The 22,938-nt window shown below is 36.9% G+C and overlaps 1 protein-coding gene across 1 annotated transcript; it reads left to right on the top strand.

Moving 5' to 3' along the window:
* The first annotated feature begins 4,188 nt into the window (after nucleotides 1–4,188).
* LOC117341283 lies at nucleotides 4,189–8,236 on the top strand. Its single transcript, XM_033903139.1, has 3 exons — nucleotides 4,189–4,308; nucleotides 5,156–5,269; nucleotides 6,460–8,236. Exons 1-3 carry the CDS (start codon nucleotides 4,287–4,289, stop codon nucleotides 7,419–7,421), a joined length of 1,098 nt encoding a protein of 365 aa, XP_033759030.1. The 5' UTR covers nucleotides 4,189–4,286; the 3' UTR covers nucleotides 7,422–8,236.
* The last annotated feature ends 14,702 nt before the right edge of the window (nucleotides 8,237–22,938 follow it).

The following is a 22,938-nucleotide window of genomic DNA, read 5'->3' as shown; positions in this document are numbered from 1 at the left end:
TGTATCTATAGATTCGGAGTTATTTTTGTCAATCTTCGACAGCAAATACTATGCCAATCCTTATGATATATGGTATTATTCCATTTGATGTTGCTATGGAGATTTTTTGTGACAAATCGTATTGCTATGGAGATTATTCCATGTGGTGTTACTATGGAGATTTTTGTGACATAGGTAATTACTATGGAGATTAATCCATGTGATGTTAAAATAGAGATCTTTACAACATGTGGTATTATTATCTAGATTCTGCTTGATGTGTCTATGACGATCCTTACTATAACCTTACGTCAGCAAGTTGATAGTAGTCTGTTAACCACATATTCAAGAACTCATATCGTTGTGAAAGATTCGTGACGATAGTGGATAAGTGAAGAGCCATATTTCCTGCCTGTGTGATATGAAAGACTTATTCCAGAGTCGTTGATTTACCTGATGGTTCCGATGTCACCAAATTGGTTCTCGTGAATAGACGTTGGTATATCACAAACGGTTTGGGAATTTTAGGTGTGAGGTTTCAGTAACTACACTCTAAATTTCTTCAGAAAAATGACCACAAATCGTTTACAGTAAGGTGTTAATTATACGACATTGTAATCAAATCGACAGGACCTTTTTATTTCATTTTTACCAGATTTTTACATGATAATACAAATACATTTAATTAGGACACGGCACATACTTTCATTCATGACTTTCACCGATCCGCACATGCTGCATACATGTGTTGTTTCCCCCATCATCATCTTCGTCGTCGTTGTCGTCGTCAGCATCATCAGCATCACCACCACTGAGCTAGCATCATCAACATTTAATCATTACATCTCTACATCATTTCATCATTATTTCGCTATTACATCGCCATTTCATTATTATATCACCAATCACTACTTTTCTGCACAGTCATGTCATCAAAACATTGCCATTTCATTATTACATCGTCATTTCCTAATGACATCACCATTTAATCTATGCATCATCATCATCATACATTATCATCATTTCATCACAACATCATTACATTGGTACAACATCAATATCGACCGTTCTTTTTGTTAACACTATAATCTTATGTACACTGAGGAGGTAGGTGGACAAGGTTGTAATCGAATCGACAGGTCTTTGTAAATATTTCAATAAATGTTATACTGACCTGCAATTCAACTTGAAATAGGGGGAATCAAGTGATGAGAATTGGCCAAAAAATGCGTTGTGCAATTAAAAATGTTGTGTAATTTAAGATATCAGGCTTGAATAGATCCAATAGGCAGCAATCAACCCCCGGCCTAAACTTTCTTTTCTCCTGATTAGTTGGAGTGTTAGGGAAAATCCACAACAACTAGATAATAAGTTCCACGTGTAATTGTTATCAATGTGTGACGGCATTAGAAAACGGGTCAAGTAACAAACAAATTCATTCGAGTAGAAATAAGTATAATGATGTGTAAATTTAGTCGCTGTACATATGGAATTAACTAACAAAATGCTCACAAAATCAACTCAGGATAAATGGAAACTTGAACAGAATGATAGCAAGAACAGAGATATACATGTAACTTTGAACAGTAACCATGCGCTTCCCGTATTAACTAATTACTGACGTGCCAAAACCGGGCAATATATATTGCAACCTTTCACTGTCGGCACAGTATTGTATTAAATGTATGTATAAAAAGACCTTAAGTTTGCCTACAAGACGGGCCTAATAACTAACCTCTTTCCCTCAGCCAAAATCCAAGTTGTTATATATAAAGTCCGAACCGATATTCTGTTTTCAGAGCATAGCCGAAGTAAATTTTCTTAGTGACTATAGACTGTTTCCTGAGTGAGATCGGTTTTGAGTTAGTCTAAAATTGTACATTATTTCGGGAGCCTGAAGTTGGTTCCGAGTTCTGTTTAAGATAAACGGAACTCGGAACTGGGACCAAAACCAATAAAGCTAATACATAATATTTCAGTTCTTCTTAAACGGAACTCAGAACTGGGACCAAAACTCATAAAGCTAATACATAGTATTTCAGTTTTTCTTAAACGGAACTCGGAACTTGGAACCAACTGCTCAAACTGCCCAAGAATACGTACACCAGAAGATCCAAACTACTACAGTCTCACATAAATTGTCACTAACGTCTAAGTAACTAAAACTAGCACTACTAGCCAAGTCGCAAAAGTCGAAAATTCTATATTCTGTATGGCTACCACGAGTAATTTGTTTAAAACCTGCATGAATAACCACAGGGTTGCAGTCATGCATGAACCACCCCAGAAATATACGAGACAGGGAAGGTCGGTATAGCAACTCAGTTATTGAACATGTGTGTATATACTCTCTTCATATATGTTTTTTTGTGATATTCCTATAAGGTTACCGTCAACAGCAGTTCCTGTAAGTTTGGAGGAGGGGCCCGTGTTATGTACTGCAGGTATGTACATGTAAACATTAGTGGGGTAAATGCGTGGAATGTAAACAGTGATTCGGTTAACCATTGAGTATGAACCTAACTAAGACCGCAAAACGACATTGCAGTCCCGTGTACTCGTGTAATTTGACACTGCACTGCAAATAGTAAACGTGTATATGTGGTTGTGGTTAAAAGCACCCAGGTAGCGATAACTTATATACAGCAACATGATTGATATAGAGACATGAATGTCTCTCACAAAATATACCAAGAACTAATATGTAGGATCTGAAAGAGCATACGATAACACCATCGGACGAGGCATCAAAATAGATTCGTGTTGATAACATACTCAGAGAAATCCTTGATATAATATGTAAATAGTCGATATGACGTTGTTCTAGAATAAAGAGTAAATTAAAGGCAGTTGATCTATAGGTTTAACGATCGGGCTGTTTATATTCGGCAACATACATCAAGGGGTAGATATGGTTACGGATAGCGAGTGGTCCACAAGCTGTAACCGTGGACAGCTCAACAATATATTAATATTCATAAATTTATATCAAATATCTTAATACTAAATAGAGTGCCTTGTAATATCCACATATCCCGTGAATGACAATTGATTTATAACTTTCTGTTGTAGAGTACCAGGTTTTCCTTGATATTCAATGAAGGCACAGAGGGGTACGTTGATATAAATGTGAAATATCACCAAGAAGAGAACTAAATGACAAACACATATTATGCTGAGACATACATGATATCTCGATTGAAAGTAAAATGACTTTCATTACGTTTTAATAACTTTATAATTTATCTAATCTGACTATGTAGAGTGAACTATTATGTACTGATTTACACCTATATGTATTGTTTTATCGATAATTCATAGTCGGTCGTGAATTCACGTCTAACAATAATTTAACAATATGGTCTGTAGGACTTGTTTATCTTTGCCTCAATTGTTTTGTGACTGGCTATATACCATTCCATTGGCTATGATGACGTCCTTGTATATATTTTATGTTTACAGGCCTGGATGACCCGATAACTGGCCGAGAAGGTAAACTAAACAGCACATATCACTGATAACATCTCAACATTATGTTGGATGATTTTGTTTCAAAACAGGACATTCGTCATGTAAACGAAATGGTGCAGTTCCAACTCACAATTGATAAAACAAGAGCAAAACATGAAGAAAAACACGACGTAATAGATGCGCTATTTAGGAGAACATATGTTTTGCATCAGATTGCCCTGTCTTCTGTAAAGTCATTCATCACAGTAAACGTTCACACATGTGCTATTTCTACTGATTTTATGTGACGTTCCACTAAGGACATGAGTTCAATACATTTTATATACTACATAGATCATGATGTTTTCATTAATGAGTGTCTGTCTTTATTCAGTTCTAGGATACATTTACCGGTATCAAGAAGAATTAAACGAAACCCTTCAGAACATTCCAACAAAAGAAAGCATCGACAAGATCAAGCAGGAAGGTAACTCGACATGATTTAGATGAAATTAGTACAACGTTGAATGTATCGATGTCTTATTTCCTTTTGTATTTATTCGTATTAACAAAATCCTCTTGACGTTATATAACATTTATAGAGGCCAGCAATTAAATATTGCTCGACTTGATCAATCGTTGTATACACTTGTAGTAAACGCATGTAAATGGATCAAAACGGAAAGAGTGGTGAGCAAAGTTTCTGTACATTATGAAAGTGTTTAAAGATATATCTTCTATTACAATGCGATTGAAATGTGCATTTTGATATCGCCTTGATAATATTATATCACATATCCTTAGGTTTGGTTCTAGGGAGACAATGGCAAAGGGAAATTCTTACCAAACTTGAGGATATGCCTACAAAACAAGATTTACGTATGTATAATATGATTAAGATGGAGTATCGTATGGCTAGCGTAGGTTATGATATAAGGCTAACGTAGAGTATGATATGGCTGGTGCTAATTCCCAGTCGTAGTTGGAGGACCGATGTCATGTGACGAGTCTGTAATAAAAGTGTTACGGACCTCAGATGTGATGACGTCATAATCATTGTGACGTCACAATGGTCCCAATGTAAATTTCCCTTTGTCAAAAAGAAATATGATGCAATCCAATCCTGTTTCAAACAAGTTTCGTATCTAATATAAAGCTTAAGAAACTTTGATTCGGTTAATATGGTGTTATACCAACCTGGTAGAATCTAAAGCATGATAAAATAACTGTTGTGTTCAGTTCCGGTCTACCAATATATTCTATATGTATATGATAATAAACTACACGTATCAGCAAATATTGTTATCAACACGTCCACGTTATATAATGATGATATAGTATTGAACAAATATCTTAATATTTCAACATTAGAAAAAATTACATTGCTGTCAGAAAATGTCCTTCTCAATATGACAACTATCAACGAATTCCTTTCAATAATACAATAGGTCTACAATTCTGAATCACCACGTATCCCAAATTATTACATTATACAATAATTAGTTAATTGTCAGCAGCTATTCCTGATAGGAACTGATAGTGTCCTTGTTTTACGGGGTTCATATCTATTTTGACTATGCAGACTCAATAAAATGGCTGTTTACTTTTCCTTATGCCGTAAGTTTTCATTTCGGAAAATCAAAGTATATAAAATATTTTATTAACAAAAATAGTCGTTCAAGTAACACACTTTTCAATAGTACTTTTCATGATTTTTACATTACAGAAAGACTACGAAAACATCTGTACCTAGCGATTTTTACCATTGCCGTACTGGTAGGCGCCATCAATGTCCAACTAATCCGTGCGTACCATACTCCCGAGACCGCTGATCTAAACGGTAAACGGATATTAAATTTAATAGAAGTTCTTTTTAATAGGACGAAGGCTTGGGATATACTGGTAGCATCGTTAAAGTGTTTACGGGTATCTTAAGTGTCGTATTTCGTACACTTGCACGCCACATTTCTGTAGCCAGTCTACCTGGAACAGGACACAATAATTTCCCCTCCAAGTAGTAAAAACGTGCAAGTTATTAAAACGGCTAATAAGATATCTACTTTTGTCTATTCGACTTGTACTCTTATGACTAAACAATCGGACAAAATTGTCATTTTTTAAGGTTTATTTCCCCAGCCAAAGTATTTATGTTGCAATATTGAAGAAAGTCATTTATAATATCTACATTTTAAACCCGAAAACGGTTGGCAGTGTACAATCATCAAGCTCGATACCAGTAATACCAGATGAACCTATTTGAGATTATTATCATAACATCATTACTCGATAGAAATAGTGTGTTGTATGCATTATGTGTTACTTAAGGATTTTTTTCCCCAATATCCATATAGGTCATAGCAACATTGGCTACTTCTGGACATATTCCATCGCGTTAGTGATTCATGGTAAATATGTCCAGAAGCCAATGTGATGACCCCATGAATGTTGAAAAAATAAATTTCATTCCTTATACTTACATCATGGTTATTTATTTTATTTTATCTGTTAGACCACACACAAATTTAGTATTTCACATTTTTACCTGGGAGTGACGTCGAAGAGAGAGAGCATCCGTTTTCGTGGGAAAGTGTCAGACAGTTTTTGGCACGGTCTTAGCAACCGTCATAACAACACAAACAAAATGAAGCTCCATCTACAACATTTGTTCTGTTAGATTTTTGGAGTATTTTTTATGTTTTAAACATTTAGAAGACCGTAACAACATTGGATTTATGTACATATAACATGGATCGTGTTTATTAAAAATAACAAAATTCGCAAGAAGATGAAATGGTAGATAAGAGAGTACTACTTGTGGTTACGCGCGGTCCCCGACTTTACTATGATGTGATGAGGCCCATGTTATGAAAAATGTATGCAATTTTCGCCAATGCTTTCATGTTTACTAAATGTAAATAAACCTATTTCAAAAATGCCTAAACAATATTTGATGGAATGGCAATATATCGGATATGCAAGATTCATTTCCAGTAACCAGTTTTAACATCCGTTTCTGTTTCTAATTCTCAGATATGGAACAACACGAGATGTCTGATTCGTACATCCTTGGAACCCTAAGCGACAGCTGGTCCCACAACCATACAGATATACTGTTGTTATCTGAGCAAGAGGGGTGGGTGTTTCTGAAGCATCCTATTGAATTTAATATGTCTACTTTTACGGGATATAATAGTTACTTGCTGCAGGACTCGGATGCACAAAAATTGCAAATAGACAACATTTTACAAAGCGTGTATATAGCATCTTCGACCAAACTATCTGTTTTTGTACATTACGGACGCCAGGCTGACGCTACATTTTTCATTCCAGTGGATAAGTGCGCACATGAATACACTATACCTATGCACAATTTTTGTGAAAAATCATTGGGGAAAATAACTTTGATTGCACCATATAACGACGCCGAGGTAACGATAACACTTAGACAAGTAGCTGGAACAGTTGAATTTAATGGTAAAGTTTACAATTCCGGTAACAATATGTCCGTACAGGTTCCGCGACATAAAATATTGACAATTGGACACAATACCAGTTTGTCAGGGACAACAATGCATTCAACAACACCAGTGTGTGTATTGGCTGGGACAGGGTGTAAAGATGGACAAACTACGTGTAAATCTGTCATCACTACAGTTCTGCCGTCATCGCAACTGTCGCGGTTCTTCATCGTACCCAACGTGGTGACGAATAGGAGCAGATTACAACTTGTATCCACGGAGGACAATAACAATGTCGTAATACATCGCTATAGCAACAAGGAGCAACTGATCCTGAAGACCTCTCAGACATACGATATTGACCTGATAGGTCGCGAGCCGACGGTGATCACTAGTGATCGAGACATCATCGTCACTGTACTAGCTAGACCAGTCGAAACCGATCTCTTCTTACTTTGGATAGTAGGTGTAGATCAATATCGATCTAGTTACCGATTTTTTTATACCGTGGTACGATCACAGCTTCATCCATGAGTTGTATGTAATTTGTAAAACAAGTCAGAAGAATGAATTGCGACTTAATAAACAGTTACTGTACCCTTTACAAGACTCTAGACGACGGTTCCTTGTGGAAGACGAAGAGTACGAAGGCTTCAGTCTAAGAGTCAGATGTTGTAGAGACTATGTTATGGAACATAAAAACGGGATGAAATTTGGGCTTTATGTATACGGATATCCGGGGGAAGGACAGTCACTTTATAAATCTTATGGATATCCAGCCGGAATATTTCTCCGCTGATAAATACAAATCTACTGAAACAAGAAATATCTTTAACAAAGATAAACAGCATAGAATTTCTTGTTTTAATGCTGGTGGTTATAATATAAAACTGCTAATAACAATATTACACGGCTATGCCGAAAAAGAGACAACGCCGACGTAGATTACGTGTCGAAATATGACAAAAACATAATGTTTACTGTTACTGTTTTCATGTCAATATGTCAACCAAAATGTATTTCATTTGAAATGTTATGGATATTTAAAGACACATGCAGTGTTAGCAGTATAAGAAATGTTGATGATGATCTCAAAGGTAGCAGTGTACAGTAAACATGCCCAATTTTGCAAAATATGACACATGTCTTAGATATGTAGACATTGCCAGTTAACCCTACATATAAACTCCAATAAAGTATATATATTTGTAATCTGTATAACATTTGCAATCTTAATACAGCTCTAAAGGATAAGTTAACTGATATTTTCTGTGAGTTTTAGAGCTGCGAATACCATGGTAACAGCTTAAAAAATGCTCAAAAATTGCAAAATATTATTATATTTGACCCAAAATACCACAATTCTCTACACAATTTTTTTTCTGAAACCTATTTAAAATTAAATATCTCTATCCCAAAGACAGAATTAATCTTGTTTTGACATATGTTGTAAATTAAGTTTTTCCGCTATCTCACCTTTACTGTGGGCATCCATTTTTCGCTGTAGGCAAAACTAAATTTCCTGTGTAAACACACTTGCGGAAAATCCGGAAATTTAAAATCCGGAACCAATTTATTAATTTTTGTTTTAACAGATGTGAAGCCTGTATATACTTCTTCATACTGAATATACCAATTATAGTGTACATGTATTTTTTTCATTTTTTTATGCATATCATAATACAGGAGTTATTTGCTTAACAAAAAAATTGCTGTCCTACTGTAGTGTGCTACCAAAGAATTAAATATTCCCGCGTTTCGCTTAGTATAGCGGGAATAATTTGTCTCTGTCGGCACGTAAATGCAGGTGTTGCACGTGCCTTGACGTCACAGTGGTTCACGTGTATCGGGTATACAGTGTGTGTGTCATTCCTAGCCGCCGCGCCGTACTGTACGGTTATGTCATATAATTTTTCTGTGTAGTTATATGATTTCTAGTGTCAATGCTGTCACAGTAGTTCATATTTGTCTGGCCTATAAATCCAGCATATGAAATCTTAAGCATTGAGGGCTGGTGCACCTCCTGCTCTCCCGTAAGACAGGAGTTTCAGGTTGGGTGGCTCGCTTGATTTCACATAGGCCATATAGGGTTAAAGTTCAGGCTAATTTTAGGTCAATGTTATCATAGGGATGATTTCGCTGTTCCTTTAGATTTGGCTATTCATTTCGCATCAATGTATTTGTATCATATGAAATTGCCATGAATTTTGCTTTTCTGAATAAATTCCGGCTTCCTATACACGGCGGGCTAGTCGGCAAATGGAATTTGCGTGTTTGGTGTTGTATTAGTATAGAGGAGACTTGTTGATATATCAATCTCACTGAGTAATGTAAAGAAGTCAAACTGCAACATAATGCCATTATATGTTTTTATCAGAAAATGAAAAGTCTGCAACTGACTTACTCAAGGGAATTGTTTGAATCTACAAAGTGTTTTATAACCATTCGGCAAAACATCTAGCGACATAGAGAAAACCGTGTTAATATAATGTGTGAAGTTAGATCGACATACGACATTCAACATTAAAAAAAATCATATCGTGTGTTTTCACTGGCCAACGAGGGAACTTTTGAATAGACAGAAGCTCGACATACGACATTCACATTATGAATGTTCATGTCGAGCCGCTGAGCATTCAAAATCTGAATGCCGTATGTAATATGCCGAGCTGCTGAACATTCAAAATCTAAATGTCGTGTGTCGTATGTCGAGCTGTTGAACATTCAAAAGTTCCCTCGTTGGCGAGTGATAACACACGATATGAATTTTTTGAATGTTGAATGTCGTATGTCGTATATTGAGCCAACTTCACACAGCCGTTAATATAGTTCACATCTGAAATAAAATCACTCGAAATTTTTTCATTACAAATATGTTGAAAATGGTTCAATATATTAGAAACTAGTGAAATTGAACTTTAAAAAAAATCAAATAACAGTGTTTAAAACAACGAATGATGTCTCGTTAAGATGGCTCCAATACAGGCTTATACATAGAATCTTGGCAATAAATGACTACCTTACTAAGATAAATATATATGATGATCCGTCTTGTACATTTTGTAAAGAAGTTGAAACACGTTTACATATGTTTTATGAATGTGAACACGTTGAGAGGCTGTGGATATTACTTGAAAATTGGATATTTGAAAAAACTTCTATATATTTAAATCTGTCAAAAAAACAAATATTGTTTGGAAAAATAGGTAAACAATATGACATACATAACCTTATCATACTCATTGTTAAACAATATATCTATAAACAGCGTGTTAAAGGGGAACAACTCATGAAAGAAAGTGTAAAGAGAATACTAGTGGACTATTACAATATGGGAAAACATACATCAACCATAAATGGTAGGTACACTTTATTCACTCACAAATGGAGGCTTTTTCGTAATCTTTTTGATCAATAGACAGAAAGAATTGAGTCATGCATGTTGTCATCACCTCTGTCATATTATTTTATACCATATGCTGCCTTCTATGAAAGTTTTTTTCCCATGTATTATTCACCTATTAGTTATAGCTAAGCTACATACTCTGTAATCAAGTTATATATATATACAGTCTGTGTATGTAAGTGTGTGTGGAAGTTGTCTTTGTTTCTTTCTGTATCATGTAATTACTTTATGTGGAAAGTCTGAATAAAAATGTCAAAAGTAAAAAATATGTTTGCGAAATATTTGGAAAGTAAGAACTGGATTATAAAATTAGTAGATTTTCCATGAACGGTTTTGTAGGGGAAAATGTTTCGGTAGGAGCGTGTTTTCCATCTATACGAAGAAATAGTTGAAAACATATAACAAAGTGCCGACCTGTGGCCGGGTTGGTCTGCTTTCATCCTTCTTTTCTCTATGGGAGGACATCTGATGTTACATGTCATTGGCCCATATCATATTTTGAAAGGTCGATGCAACAACTTTTGTTTGTTTTTGTTTGTTTTTGTTTAACGTCCTATTAACAGCCAGGGTCATTTAAGGACGTGCCAGGTTTAGGAGGTGGAGGAAAGCCGGAGTACCCGGAGAAAAACCACCGGCCTACGATCAGTACCTGGCGACTGCCCCACGTAGGTTTCGAACTCGCAACCCAGAGGTGGAGGGCTAGTGATAAAGTGTCGGGACACCTTAACCACTCGGCCACCGCGGCCCCAAGATGCAACAACAGAAAGCCTTCAGATTAGACGTTACGATGATAGAGGGTATCTCAGAGTGTGACATACATTGCCGTCAAAACGTATTGTAAAAGATCCCTGATTTCTAGTATCTGGAGGTGATTAGTGTTCTTAAACCAGGGTCTTTCTAATCATAAGTGTTCAATAATTGTTCAAAGAGAGGGACACCGCTAAGAGTGAAACCAAATGCTGACTGTGTTGTACCAAAGTTTACTCACATGCTTAATGTCAATGATCAGAGACTGGTGGTAGTACTACTAAACTATATCCGGAAGTGACAGAAAGTTCAGAGTGTTTTTTGTTTTATCTGTGACTGTTTAAATACCAACTATAAGCTTGTAAGTACAGGGAATGTACATAAAGGACTGTTTTCATGTTACAAAACTACCAAAGGAAAATGACGTCATCACAGGAACATTTTCATGTAACATTTTATGTTGTCTATGACAGACGAGATTGGACATTTCTACTATGAGGGGAAATTTGACAACAGTGTCATTATCGTGTGATATCTGCTGAAGGAATATATTGGTTCATTTCATCTGGTTCTACTTTCTGTGTTGACACAACTGTCCATGGTTGAAATGTATTCAAGATGTATTCGGTTACAACAAGAATATACTGTATATTAATCCGGTACTACTGGATAAGAATATTATGAGCAATATAAAAGACTATACAATGTATTTTAAGCAACAGCTGATAAAAGTACCTGTCCGAAAGCTGTGGTAATTATGTTGGAATTGATAACATGCCTTCAAAGATTACCAATATAATTTCGAAGATTGGAGACTATTGAATGTGGTGAACGGAATTGTACATTGCATAGTATGGATATCATAAGCGATGATTTCCAATATTTTAGAATTCAGAATTGTGGAAGAATGGAAAAATAATATTGTGAACGAGAATGATTGAAATTGTCTTCTATAATGAATTGCTCCAGCATAAAAAGCCAAAGAATTAAGTATATCTTAATTAATTGAGAATTCAATGCATAAATGGATAAGATTGTCCTTTAATTATATAAAGCCTTTGAGGTTGTATTTTCGTGAAACAGGGTATTTTCATCATCTATATACGACGATATATGACTTTCCCATTGAGTATACCTAAATACGTGATTCTACTGACTTTTATCAACTTCTGTTTTCAAGCGAAGCGTCTTTGAAAAGCAAAGCTGTAACGTTGTCTCGTATTTTGTAGCGTCCAATCTCCTGAAAATAATTGTTCAAAACCTGTCAAAATCGGAATGTTTTCTCTCTAATACATTATGTACATGGAATACAAAGGATGTATATTTATATACGTATTAAACGTAGTAACATTTTTATAGTCCCTTAATTTACCATTCTCAAATAAATTTCGTGATTGTGGTCCCCTTTCCTGTTACAGCTGCCATCGGATATCCTACATATGTATACAATACCAAGAATCCACCCTTAGTTATTTCGTCATAAAATGATCGGGCTCGACGTGCTTTTAAAAAAATCCGTCGATATATTTGGCCTGCGTATTTATATCAATGTCTTTAATTCCGTATAAAGATTAGCATACAGTGAGCAATACAAGCTCTTTAGAGCTTATGTTACTCCGCTTTATAAATTTGACGTAAAATAGACTATATCGTGTTTCTTTTAGCAAGATCAAGTCAAGGCGGAAGTGAAAACGAGTCCTTAACGGCTTATTAAGTTAATGTGTCGGTACAGGTATGCCGTGGCGAAGCCTGTCAAGGATAAATCTTACAATGTGATAGCATTACTTGGGGCGATGTGTCCGATCACCTGCGATCTGTCATTGATTATAATAGTGTGTCAGCAAATTACCTCTCGGCGAAAGGATGCCGGATACCAATATTGTAAGTTAAAGAGTCTTATATTGTATATAATCTCAAATCCCTAGGACTACGTATCAAGAGATGCATGTAGAAAATTATATGTTCGTTTCGTTTTTAAGAAATTTTATTTTTCATTAAAACAGAGACATATATTTCAATTACTTAAGGCGATATATTTATTTCAGTAAAATGTTAGCATTTAAGACAAGAAAATACATATGCAAGCCCGGCACGGCATATACATATATATAATATGTAGATGATTCTGTAAGTTCGATTAATTCTCTTTTTGATTTTTCTGGAATTATTACGAGAGGAGGAGTGGCAGTTGTATGTACAAAAAAAAGTAGTTCAGTATTTAGCAATTTAGACTCCCTCTCAATCCGCACCTACATGTAGACCGGACATTAATAGTGTACATGTATACATGTATGTAATAGCAGGAAGATAGCGAAATTAGCTTGTATAATTTAATATGTTCCCTTAAGTACCACTAACGAATTCGAATTTAATCACCTAAAGTCAGAGATTTTCAAATATGAAGTATGCAATCATTGTAGTGAAATTTCAGTTTAGCACGATTCAGTTATTAAACTACACTGTATAAGTTTTTTGTATGTAAAATTTGATACTCGACATCGAAATATCGTGATCGATAAACTGCTTAATTAAAGTTATTGAATAAATTATTTCCTTTTCTGTGTATATCTTTATCAACGTCATGATATATCTTGTTTAAGCACATTTTATAAGGTCCTCGAAAAATGAACCAGCGACGTTTTAAAATTTGTCAAAATACACCTTTTGTAACTGTGTGTGAATGTGAATACATTCCAATAACTCGATTGACTGAAATGGTAATGTGCAACCTAAATTATATACAGAGTTATTTCCCCTTTACTTTGACGTACGCAATATACACCAATCATATTCAATCCTTGCAGTCAGTCCTTTACACAACGCACATCCGTAGTCTGACGTCTTGCTGTGTCAATTCTCCGACGTTTTAGATTGTTTTCGCTACAAGTAAGTTTATTTTTTATATTCAACTACAAACATTGGTGATACATTTTATTGTGATAATATTTAACTAGATTTTATATATTTATCGTTGAAGAGCGAACCTGTGTACAGTGTTGGAACGTTTGGGTGTGTGCAACGTGTCACTTCTTCCCTAAATACGTAACACTGTAATGTCCAACTTGAGCTCCCATCGTCGAGAGTGCTTTATCAAAAGAACACAAATCACACTTAAATCATTCTATAAATTGCTGTAAAATCATGTCTTTTTTCATTATTATGTGTGAACCGCATGATATTGTGATCTATAATTGATCGAAGAAAATAACCATATGCTGATTCGCTGAATAAGTTTCATCAGTTGGCAGCCTATTTTTAGTGTCTTGAAATTGTATTTATTGTTTAAGTTCACGTGGAAAATAAATATCGTGTTATGTTTACGATGAATTAGGGATGATTTTTGTTAACAAAAAAAAAACAAAAATAACAAAACGCCTGGTACTCTCTTATTCACAGTTCTAATTTATGTTGAGGATTACATAAACTAATCATATTTAGTGAGTAATATGTAAGTTTTGGCTTCTAATAACTACCAACTGCAGTTACTATAATATCAACGTGTAACAGATGTATGGCTAATTTAAAAGTCTGTGTTATTATAATATGAATAAACACTTGTCCTAATTCCTACAATATTTTGGGAAGTCTACATAGTATTTTTTGAGTATGCAACATAGGGATTTATGAGGTGTATGTTTTAAACTAGCTACTCCGCAGCAACAGATTTATATAATGTGTAATTAAGTGTATTGGCAATTTTGTTTTTTTCATTTATTGTTTTTTTTTCACATTTATCATCTTTTCTACAGATATGGATCAGGTAATGCAGATAGTTGAGCCTGCAAAGCAGTTTGCCAAGGACTCTATCAGATTGGTCAAAAGGTGTACAAAGCCAGACCGGAAAGGTAAGGACATCTTTTATTTTTAATTAACATTTATTTTGTTACTGGAAATACTTTCTGTTTCCGATTATTTGTTCATGGCAGTTAAAAATATTGGCCATTACGACAGTTTACTACAACATGTTATCTAATTTATGGCAGTTCTGTAACAAATTCTTAACATTCTATAAATGTATTTCAATTCCAATTTGATAAGAATGCAAAATAGATATACCTTAAGTTTATATTTGTGGCTGTCATAAAGCACTATTTCTGTTTATTTGATGAATTCATTCTCACATATACAAGAAATAAATATTACTTGCATTTAATTCCTCTTTGAAAGTAGATTCCAAAAATTACTTTAGGTCAATAAGATATATTTTAACAGTATATATCACAACATCAGATTTTATTTTCCATTTTAATTATTAGACAACAAGCACATTAAGAAAGTTTTGGCTTGATATACAGTTCATTGAATCTCACTTTCCCTACAAAAAACTGGTGGAATTGTATGCCTGGTCTCTAACTCACAATTGCAAGCGATGGGCATAAAACTTCATATGATGTATATAAATAGATCATGGAACACAGCAAGTCATAATTGTCCTTACTTATATAATGATTGTGTCAGTTATGGTGTTCATTGTTTATCCCCTTATTTTGCATTGTTACAGAATTCCAGAAGATTGCTATAGCCACAGCAATTGGGTTTGCCATCATGGGCTTCATTGGATTCTTTGTAAAGTTAATACACATTCCTATCAACAACATCATTGTGTAAGTATAACCTCTCTGATATTTTTATGCTGTGAATGCTGACATATCTAAATGCTAGTTAATATTTCATGTCAAAACCGTGTTGTAATAATTTTCTATCTAGCTTTATTTACAATTCCCTGATTGAGATGAGAAGTAACATCAGAAAATAAAGTACGGTAATAATTCTAGCTATGCAGTTGCATTGAATTGGCTTCCTATGGTATACTACATTTATTTGTCTTTGTTGTGTTAACATAGAATATTTTGAAATTGTAAAATTGAATTTGCTTGTAACTGAGTCTATTTTTGTTGCAGGGGATCATAAAAACAACAGACAACACCACCTAAAATTACCGAGTGAATGTGGACAAGGTTTGAACAAGGGGAGACAACTGGATATATGAGGCATCAAGATAGATATATCATGGACTTTTCTCAATACAGCATATTCTTCTGGAATTTGATTGGCAGCACAGACATGTTACAGACTTTTAGATGAACATGGTGCCATTTATCACAGCTGTTTCCATGTAGTGTGTTGGAAGATGTGAGAATGGAATAAAAATGGATGAATGTAATGTTTTAGAAATTAAAACGATGAAAAACAATCTTGTCTTTTTTTGTTTTTGTCTGTAGTCTTTGATTACTAGGCCTTTAACACTTGCAATAAGAAAGATTTATGTTCCCAAAAAATGCTTGCAAAGAAAGGTTTAAAATGCTTTGGATTTTCTGAAGAACTACTGTAAGAACATAGTAATGACTTTTTCAGTTTCTGAAAACTTCATCAATACAGTGAAATTGGCCTGTAACAAATTAATGCACAAGAAGATTGTTCAGAGAAATGTGTTTATGTGTACATAGAATAAAATTTAATCTATGGTTATAAATTAGAAATTCAGTGATCTGAAGAAAGTTGATGGTATTTCACTATTTAGTATATTGATTCTAGAAATTACTGCAAATGTATTCGGTGTGCTTAAAATCCACAAACCTTGCTCCAAAGTTGTCTTGTTTTGCCTAGCGAATACTGTAATAGTTTCTAGACCGTTTTCGACTAGTTTTTGGTATGAGTTATTGCCCTTTGACCAGTTTTAAAAAGTCGTGCGGTTGGGGGCCCTCTGACCACTTTGGCAAAGTCGTGCTGTTAGACTGACAACACAACCCCACCCCACCCAACCCCCTTTTTAGCTCACCTGGACCGAAGGTCCGGTGAGCTTATGCCATGGTGCGGCGTCCGTCGTCTGTCGTCCGTCGTCCGTCAACATTTGCTTCAAATCGCTACTAGTCAAAAAGTTCTTATTGGATTTTGACCAAATTTGGTCAGAAACATCCTTGGCAGAAGGGGATCAGATTTTGCATAAATGGTGACTCTGACCCACAAGGGGCCTGAGGGGCGGGGCCCAATAGGGGAAATTGAGGCAATTCCTTTAAATTGCTACTAGTCATAAAGTTATGAATGGATTTGAACCCAATTTGGTCAGAAACATCCTTTGGGGAAGGGGAACAGATTTTGCATAAATGGTGACTCTGACCCCCAAGGGGGCTGAGGGGCGGGGCCTTATGGGGAAATAGAGGTAATTTCTTCAAATCGCTACTAGTCATAAAGTTATGAATGGATTTGAACCCAATTTGGTCAGAAACATTCTTGGGGGAAGGGGAACAGATTTTGCATAAATGGTTACTCTGACCCCCAAGGGGCCAAAGGGGCGGGGCCTAATGGGGAAATAGAGGTAATTTCTTCAAATCGCTACTAGTCATAAAGTTATCAATGGATTTGAACACAATTTTGTTAGAAACATTCTTGGGGGGAAGGGGAACAGATTTTGCATAAATGGTGACTCTGACCCCTAAGGGGCCTGAGGGGCGGGGCCCAATAGGGTAAATTGAGGCAATTCCTTAAAATCGCTACTTGTCATAAAGTTATGAATGGATTTGAACCCAATTTGGTCAGAAACATTCTTGGGGGAAGGGGAACAGATTTTGCATAAATGGTGACTCTGACCCCCAAGGGGCCTGAGGGGCGGGGCCGAATAGGGGAAATTGAGGTAATTCCTTTAAATCGCTACTTGTCATAAAGTTATGAATGGATTTAAACCCAAATTGGTCAGAAACATTCTTATGTGAAGGGGAACAGATTTTGCATAAATGGTGACTCTGACCCCCAAGGGGCCAAAGGGGCGGGGCCTAATGGGGAAATAGAGGTAATTTCTTCAAATCGCTACTAGTCATAAAGTTATAAATGGATTTGAACACAATTTTGTTAGAAACATTCTTGGGGGAAGGGGAACAGATTTTGCATAAATGGTGACTCTGACCCCCAAGGGGCCTGAGGGGCGGGGCCCAATAGTCGAAATTGAGGTAATTCCTTCAAATCGCTACTTGTCATAAAGTTATGAATGGATTTTAACACAATTTAGTAAGAAACATCCTTTGGGGAAGGGGAACAGATTTTGCATAAATGGTGACTCTGACCCCCAAGGGGGCTGAGGGGCGGGGCCTTATGGGGAAATAGAGGTAATTTCTTCAAATCGCTACTAGTCATAAAGTTATGAATGGATTTGAACCCAATTTGGTCAGAAACATTCTTGGGGGAAGGGGAACAGATTTTGCATAAATGGTTACTCTGACCCCCAAGGGGCCAAAGGGGCGGGGCCTAATGGGGAAATAGAGGTAATTTCTTCAAATCGCTACTAGTCATAAAGTTATCAATGGATTTGAACACAATTTTGTTAGAAACATTCTTGGGGGGAAGGGGAACAGATTTTGCATAAATGGTGACTCTGACCCCTAAGGGGCCTGAGGGGCGGGGCCCAATAGGGTAAATTGAGGCAATTCCTTAAAATCGCTACTTGTCATAAAGTTATGAATGGATTTGAACCCAATTTGGTCAGAAACATTCTTGGGGGAAGGGGAACAGATTTTGCCTAAATGGTGACTCTGACCCCCAAGGGGCCTGAGGGGCGGGGCCGAATAGGGGAAATTGAGGTAATTCCTTTAAATCGCTACTTGTCATAAAGTTATGAATGGATTTAAACCCAAATTGGTCAGAAACATTCTTATGTGAAGGGGAACAGATTTTGCATAAATGGTGACTCTGACCCCCAAGGGGCCAAAGGGGCGGGGCCTAATGGGGAAATAGAGGTAATTTCTTCAAATCGCTACTAGTCATAAAGTTATAAATGGATTTGAACACAATTTTGTTAGAAACATTCTTGGGGGAAGGGGAACAGATTTTGCATAAATGGTGACTCTGACCCCCAAGGGGCCTGAGGGGCGGGGCCCAATAGTCGAAATTGAGGTAATTCCTTCAAATCGCTACTTGTCATAAAGTTATGAATGGATTTTAACACAATTTAGTAAGAAACATCCTTTGGGGAAGGGGAACAGATTTTGCATAAATGGTGACTCTGACCCCTAAAGGGCCAAAGGGGCGGGGCCTAATGGGGAAATAGAGGTAATTCCTTCAAATTGCTACTAGTCATAAAGTTATGAATGGATTTGAACCCAATTTGGTCAGAAACATTCTTATGTGAAGGGGAACAGATTTTGCATAAATGGTGACTCTGACCCCCAAGGGGCCTGAGGGGCGGGGCCGAATAGGGGAAATTGAGGTAATTCCTTTAAATCACTACTAGTCATAAAGTTATGAATGGATTTAAACCCAAATTGGTCAGAAACATCCTTTGGGGAAGGGGAACAGATTTTGCATAAATGGTGACTCTGACCCCCAAGGGGGCAAAGGGGCAGGGCCTAATGGGGAAATAGAGATAATTTCTTCAAATCGCTACTAGTCATAAAGTTATGAATGGATTTGAACCGAATTTGGTCAGAAACATTCTTGGTGGAAGGGGAACAAATTTGGCATAAATGGTGACTCTGACCCCCAAGGGGCCAAAGGGGCGGGGCCTAATGGGGAAATAGAGGTAATTTCTTCAAATCGCTACTAGTCATAAAGTTATGAATGGATTTGAACCCAATTTGGTCAGAAACATTCTTGGGGGAAGGGGAACAAATTTGGCATAAATGGTTACTCTGACCCCCAAGGGGCCTGAGGGGCAGGGCCCAATAGGGAAAATTGAGGCAATTCCTTAAAATCGCTACTTGTCATAAAGTTATGAATGGATTTGAACCCAATTTGGTCAGAAACATCCTTCAGGGAAAGGGAACAGATTTTGCATAAATGGTGACTCTGACCCCCAAGGGGCCTGAGGAGCGGGGCCCAATAGGGGAAATTGAGGCAATTCCTTAAAATCGCTACTTGTCATAAAGTTATGAATGGATTTGAACCCAATTTGGTCAGAAACATTCTTGGGGGAAGGGGAACAGATTTTGCATAAATGGTGACTCTGACACCCAAGGGGCCTGAGGGGCGTGGCCGAATAGGGGAAATTGAGGTAATTCCTTTAAATCGCTACTAGTCATAAAGTTATGAATGGATTTAAACCCAAATTGGTCAGAAACATTCTTATGTGAAGGGGAACAGATTTTGCATAAATGGTGACTCTGACCCCCAAGGGGGCAAAGGGGCAGGGCCTAATGGGGAAATAGAGGTAATTTCTTCAAATCGCTACTAGTCATAAAGTTATGAATGGATTTGAACCCAATTTGGTCAGAAACATTCTTGGGGGAAGGGGAACAAATTTGGCATAAATGGTGACTCTGACCCCCAAGGGGCCTGAGGGGCGGGGCCGAATAGGGGAAATTGAGGTAATTCCTTTAAATCACTACTAGTCATAAAGTTATGAATGGATTTGAATCCAATTTGGTCAGAAACATTCTTGGGGGAAGGGGAACAGATTTTGCATAAATGGTGACTCTGACCCCCAAGGGGCCTGAGGGGCGGAGCCCAATAGTCGAAATTGAGGCAATTCCTTAAAATCGCTACTTGTCATAAAGTTATGAATGGATTTGAACCCAATTTGGTCAGAAACATTCTTGGGGGAAGGGGAACAGATTTTGCATAAATGGTGACTCTGACCCCCAAGGGGCCTGAGGGGCGGGGCCGAATAGGGGAAATTGAGGTAATTCCTTTAAATCGCTACTAGTCATAAAGTTATGAATGGATTTAAACCCAAATTGGTCAGAAACATTCTTATGTGAAGGGGAACAGATTTTGCATAAATGGTGACTCTGACCCCCAAGGGGCCAAAGGGGTGGGGCCTAATGGGGAAATAGAGGTAATTCCTTCAAATCGCTACTTGTCATAAAGTTATGAATGGATTTGAACCCAATTTGGTCAGAAACATCCTTTGGGGAAGGGGAACAGATTTTGCATAAATGGTGACTCTGACCCCCAAGGGGGCAAAGGGGCAGGGCCTAATGGGGAAATAGAGGTAATTTCTTCAAATCGCTACTAGTCATAAAGTTATGAATGGATTTGAACCCAATTTGGTCAGAAACATTCTTGGGGGAAGGGGAACAAATTTGGCATAAATGGTGACTCTGACCCCCAAGGGGCCTGAGGGGCGGGGCCGAATAGGGGAAATTGAGGCAATTCCTTTAAATCACTACTAGTCATAAAGTTATGAATGGATTTGATTCCAATTTGGTCAGAAACATTCTTGGGGGAAGGGGAACAGATTTTGCATAAATGGTGACTCTGACCCCCAAGGGGCCTGAGGGGCGGGGCCCAATAGTCGAAATTGAGGTAATTCCTTCAAATCGCTACTTGTCATAAAGTTATGAATGGATTTGAACCCAATTTGGTCAGAAACATCCTTTGGGGAAGGGGAACAGATTTTGCATAAATGGTGACTCTGACCCCCAAGGGGGCAAAGGGGCAGGGCCTAATGGGGAAATAGAGGTAATTTCTTCAAATCGCTACTAGTCATAAAGTTATGAATGGATTTGAACCGAATTTGGTCAGAAACATTCTTGGGGGAAGGGGAACAAATTTGGCATAAATGGTGACTCTGACCCCCAAGGGGCCTGAGGGGCGGGGCCGAATAGGGGAAATTGAGATAATTCCTTTAAATCACTACTAGTCATAAAGTTATGAATGGATTTGAATCCAATTTGGTCAGAAACATTCTTCGGGGAAGGGGAACAGATTTTGCATAAATGGTGACTCTGACCCCCAAGGGGCCTGAGGGGCGGGGCCCAATAGTCGAAATTGAGGTAATTCCTTCAAATCGCTACTTGTCATAAAGTTATGAATGGATTTTAACACAATTTAGTAAGAAACATCCTTTGGGGAAGGGGAACAGATTTTGCATAAATGGTGACTCTGACCCCTAAAGGGCCAAAGGGGCGGGGCCTAATGGGGAAATAGAGGTAATTCCTTCAAATCGCTACTAGTCATAAAGTTATGAATGGATTTGAACCCAATTTGGTCAGAAACATTCTTATGTGAAGGGGAACAGATTTTGCATAAATGATGACTCTGACTCCCAAAGGACCAAAGGGGCGAGGCCTAATGGGGAAACAGAGGATATATCTTTAAATCGCTAATAGTCATAAAGTTATGAAAGGATTTGAACCCAATTTGGTTAAAAACATCATTTGGGGAAGGGGAACAGATTTTGCATAAATGGTGACTCTGACCCCCAAGGGGCCAAAGGGGGGCATGGCCCCATATGGGAAATAGAGGTAATTCCTTTAAATCGCTACTAGTCATAAAGTTATGAATGGATTTGAACCCAATTTGGTCAGAAACATTCTTGGGGGAAGGGGAACAGATTTTGCATAAATGGTGACTTTGACCCCCGAGGGGCAAAAGGGGTTGGGCCCCATATGGGAAATAGAGGTAATTCCTTTAAATCACTACTAGTCATAAAGTTATAAATGCATGTTGTAAACTCAGAGAGTCTAGACTTCATTATTTCTTTAAAGCAGTTGGGATCCCACCGCTATAACCATATATAGCATTGTTTGAGGTTAACAAACAAAAGGAATTGAACATGAACATTATTTTGACATTTGGTCAAATACAACCAGGTGAGCGATACAGGCCCCATGGGCCTCTTGTTTTATATGGATATATATATATACATGTTTTTTATATAGACGCTGACCAAGTGATAATTACATATACTGTATTTGTTTTTAAAGAGGCTTGCCCGCAGAGAGATCAGAAAAATTGGCTAATAGAAAAAGATTTTTTACACATGACAGATTGTTGGAATTGTTGAGTTTTTCATTTTATTTTCCTTATAAAACGCTGAAAAGTGATATTAAAACCTCATTTTTAAATATTATTTATTTAATCGCAACCCGCAATAAGTCTAATTTGATTGACACATCAAAGAAACAAGCACGTGCACAGTGCCGCACAGTGATAACTTCAAAGGCAGCGGCGATTTACAAAGAAGAT

The sequence above is a fragment of the Pecten maximus genome, chromosome 2, assembly GCF_902652985.1.
Source record: "Pecten maximus chromosome 2, xPecMax1.1, whole genome shotgun sequence".
NCBI classification, from domain to species: domain Eukaryota; kingdom Metazoa; phylum Mollusca; class Bivalvia; order Pectinida; family Pectinidae; genus Pecten; species Pecten maximus.
Note: the sequence above shows the minus strand (reverse complement) of the source record. Positions and strands in the feature narration are given on the sequence as shown.

What these genes read in the sequence shown, in the direction of transcription:
- LOC117341283 (XM_033903139.1), top strand. Translation starts at nt 4,287, where the DNA reads ATGCCTACAAAACAAGATTTAC. An exon ending in GCCTACAAAACAAGATTTAC is followed by an intron (nt 4,309 to 5,155) that starts GTATGTATAATA and finishes TTTACATTACAG; the next exon opens with AAAGACTACGAAAACATCTG. An exon ending in CGAGACCGCTGATCTAAACG is followed by an intron (nt 5,270 to 6,459) that starts GTAAACGGATAT and finishes TCTAATTCTCAG; the next exon opens with ATATGGAACAACACGAGATG.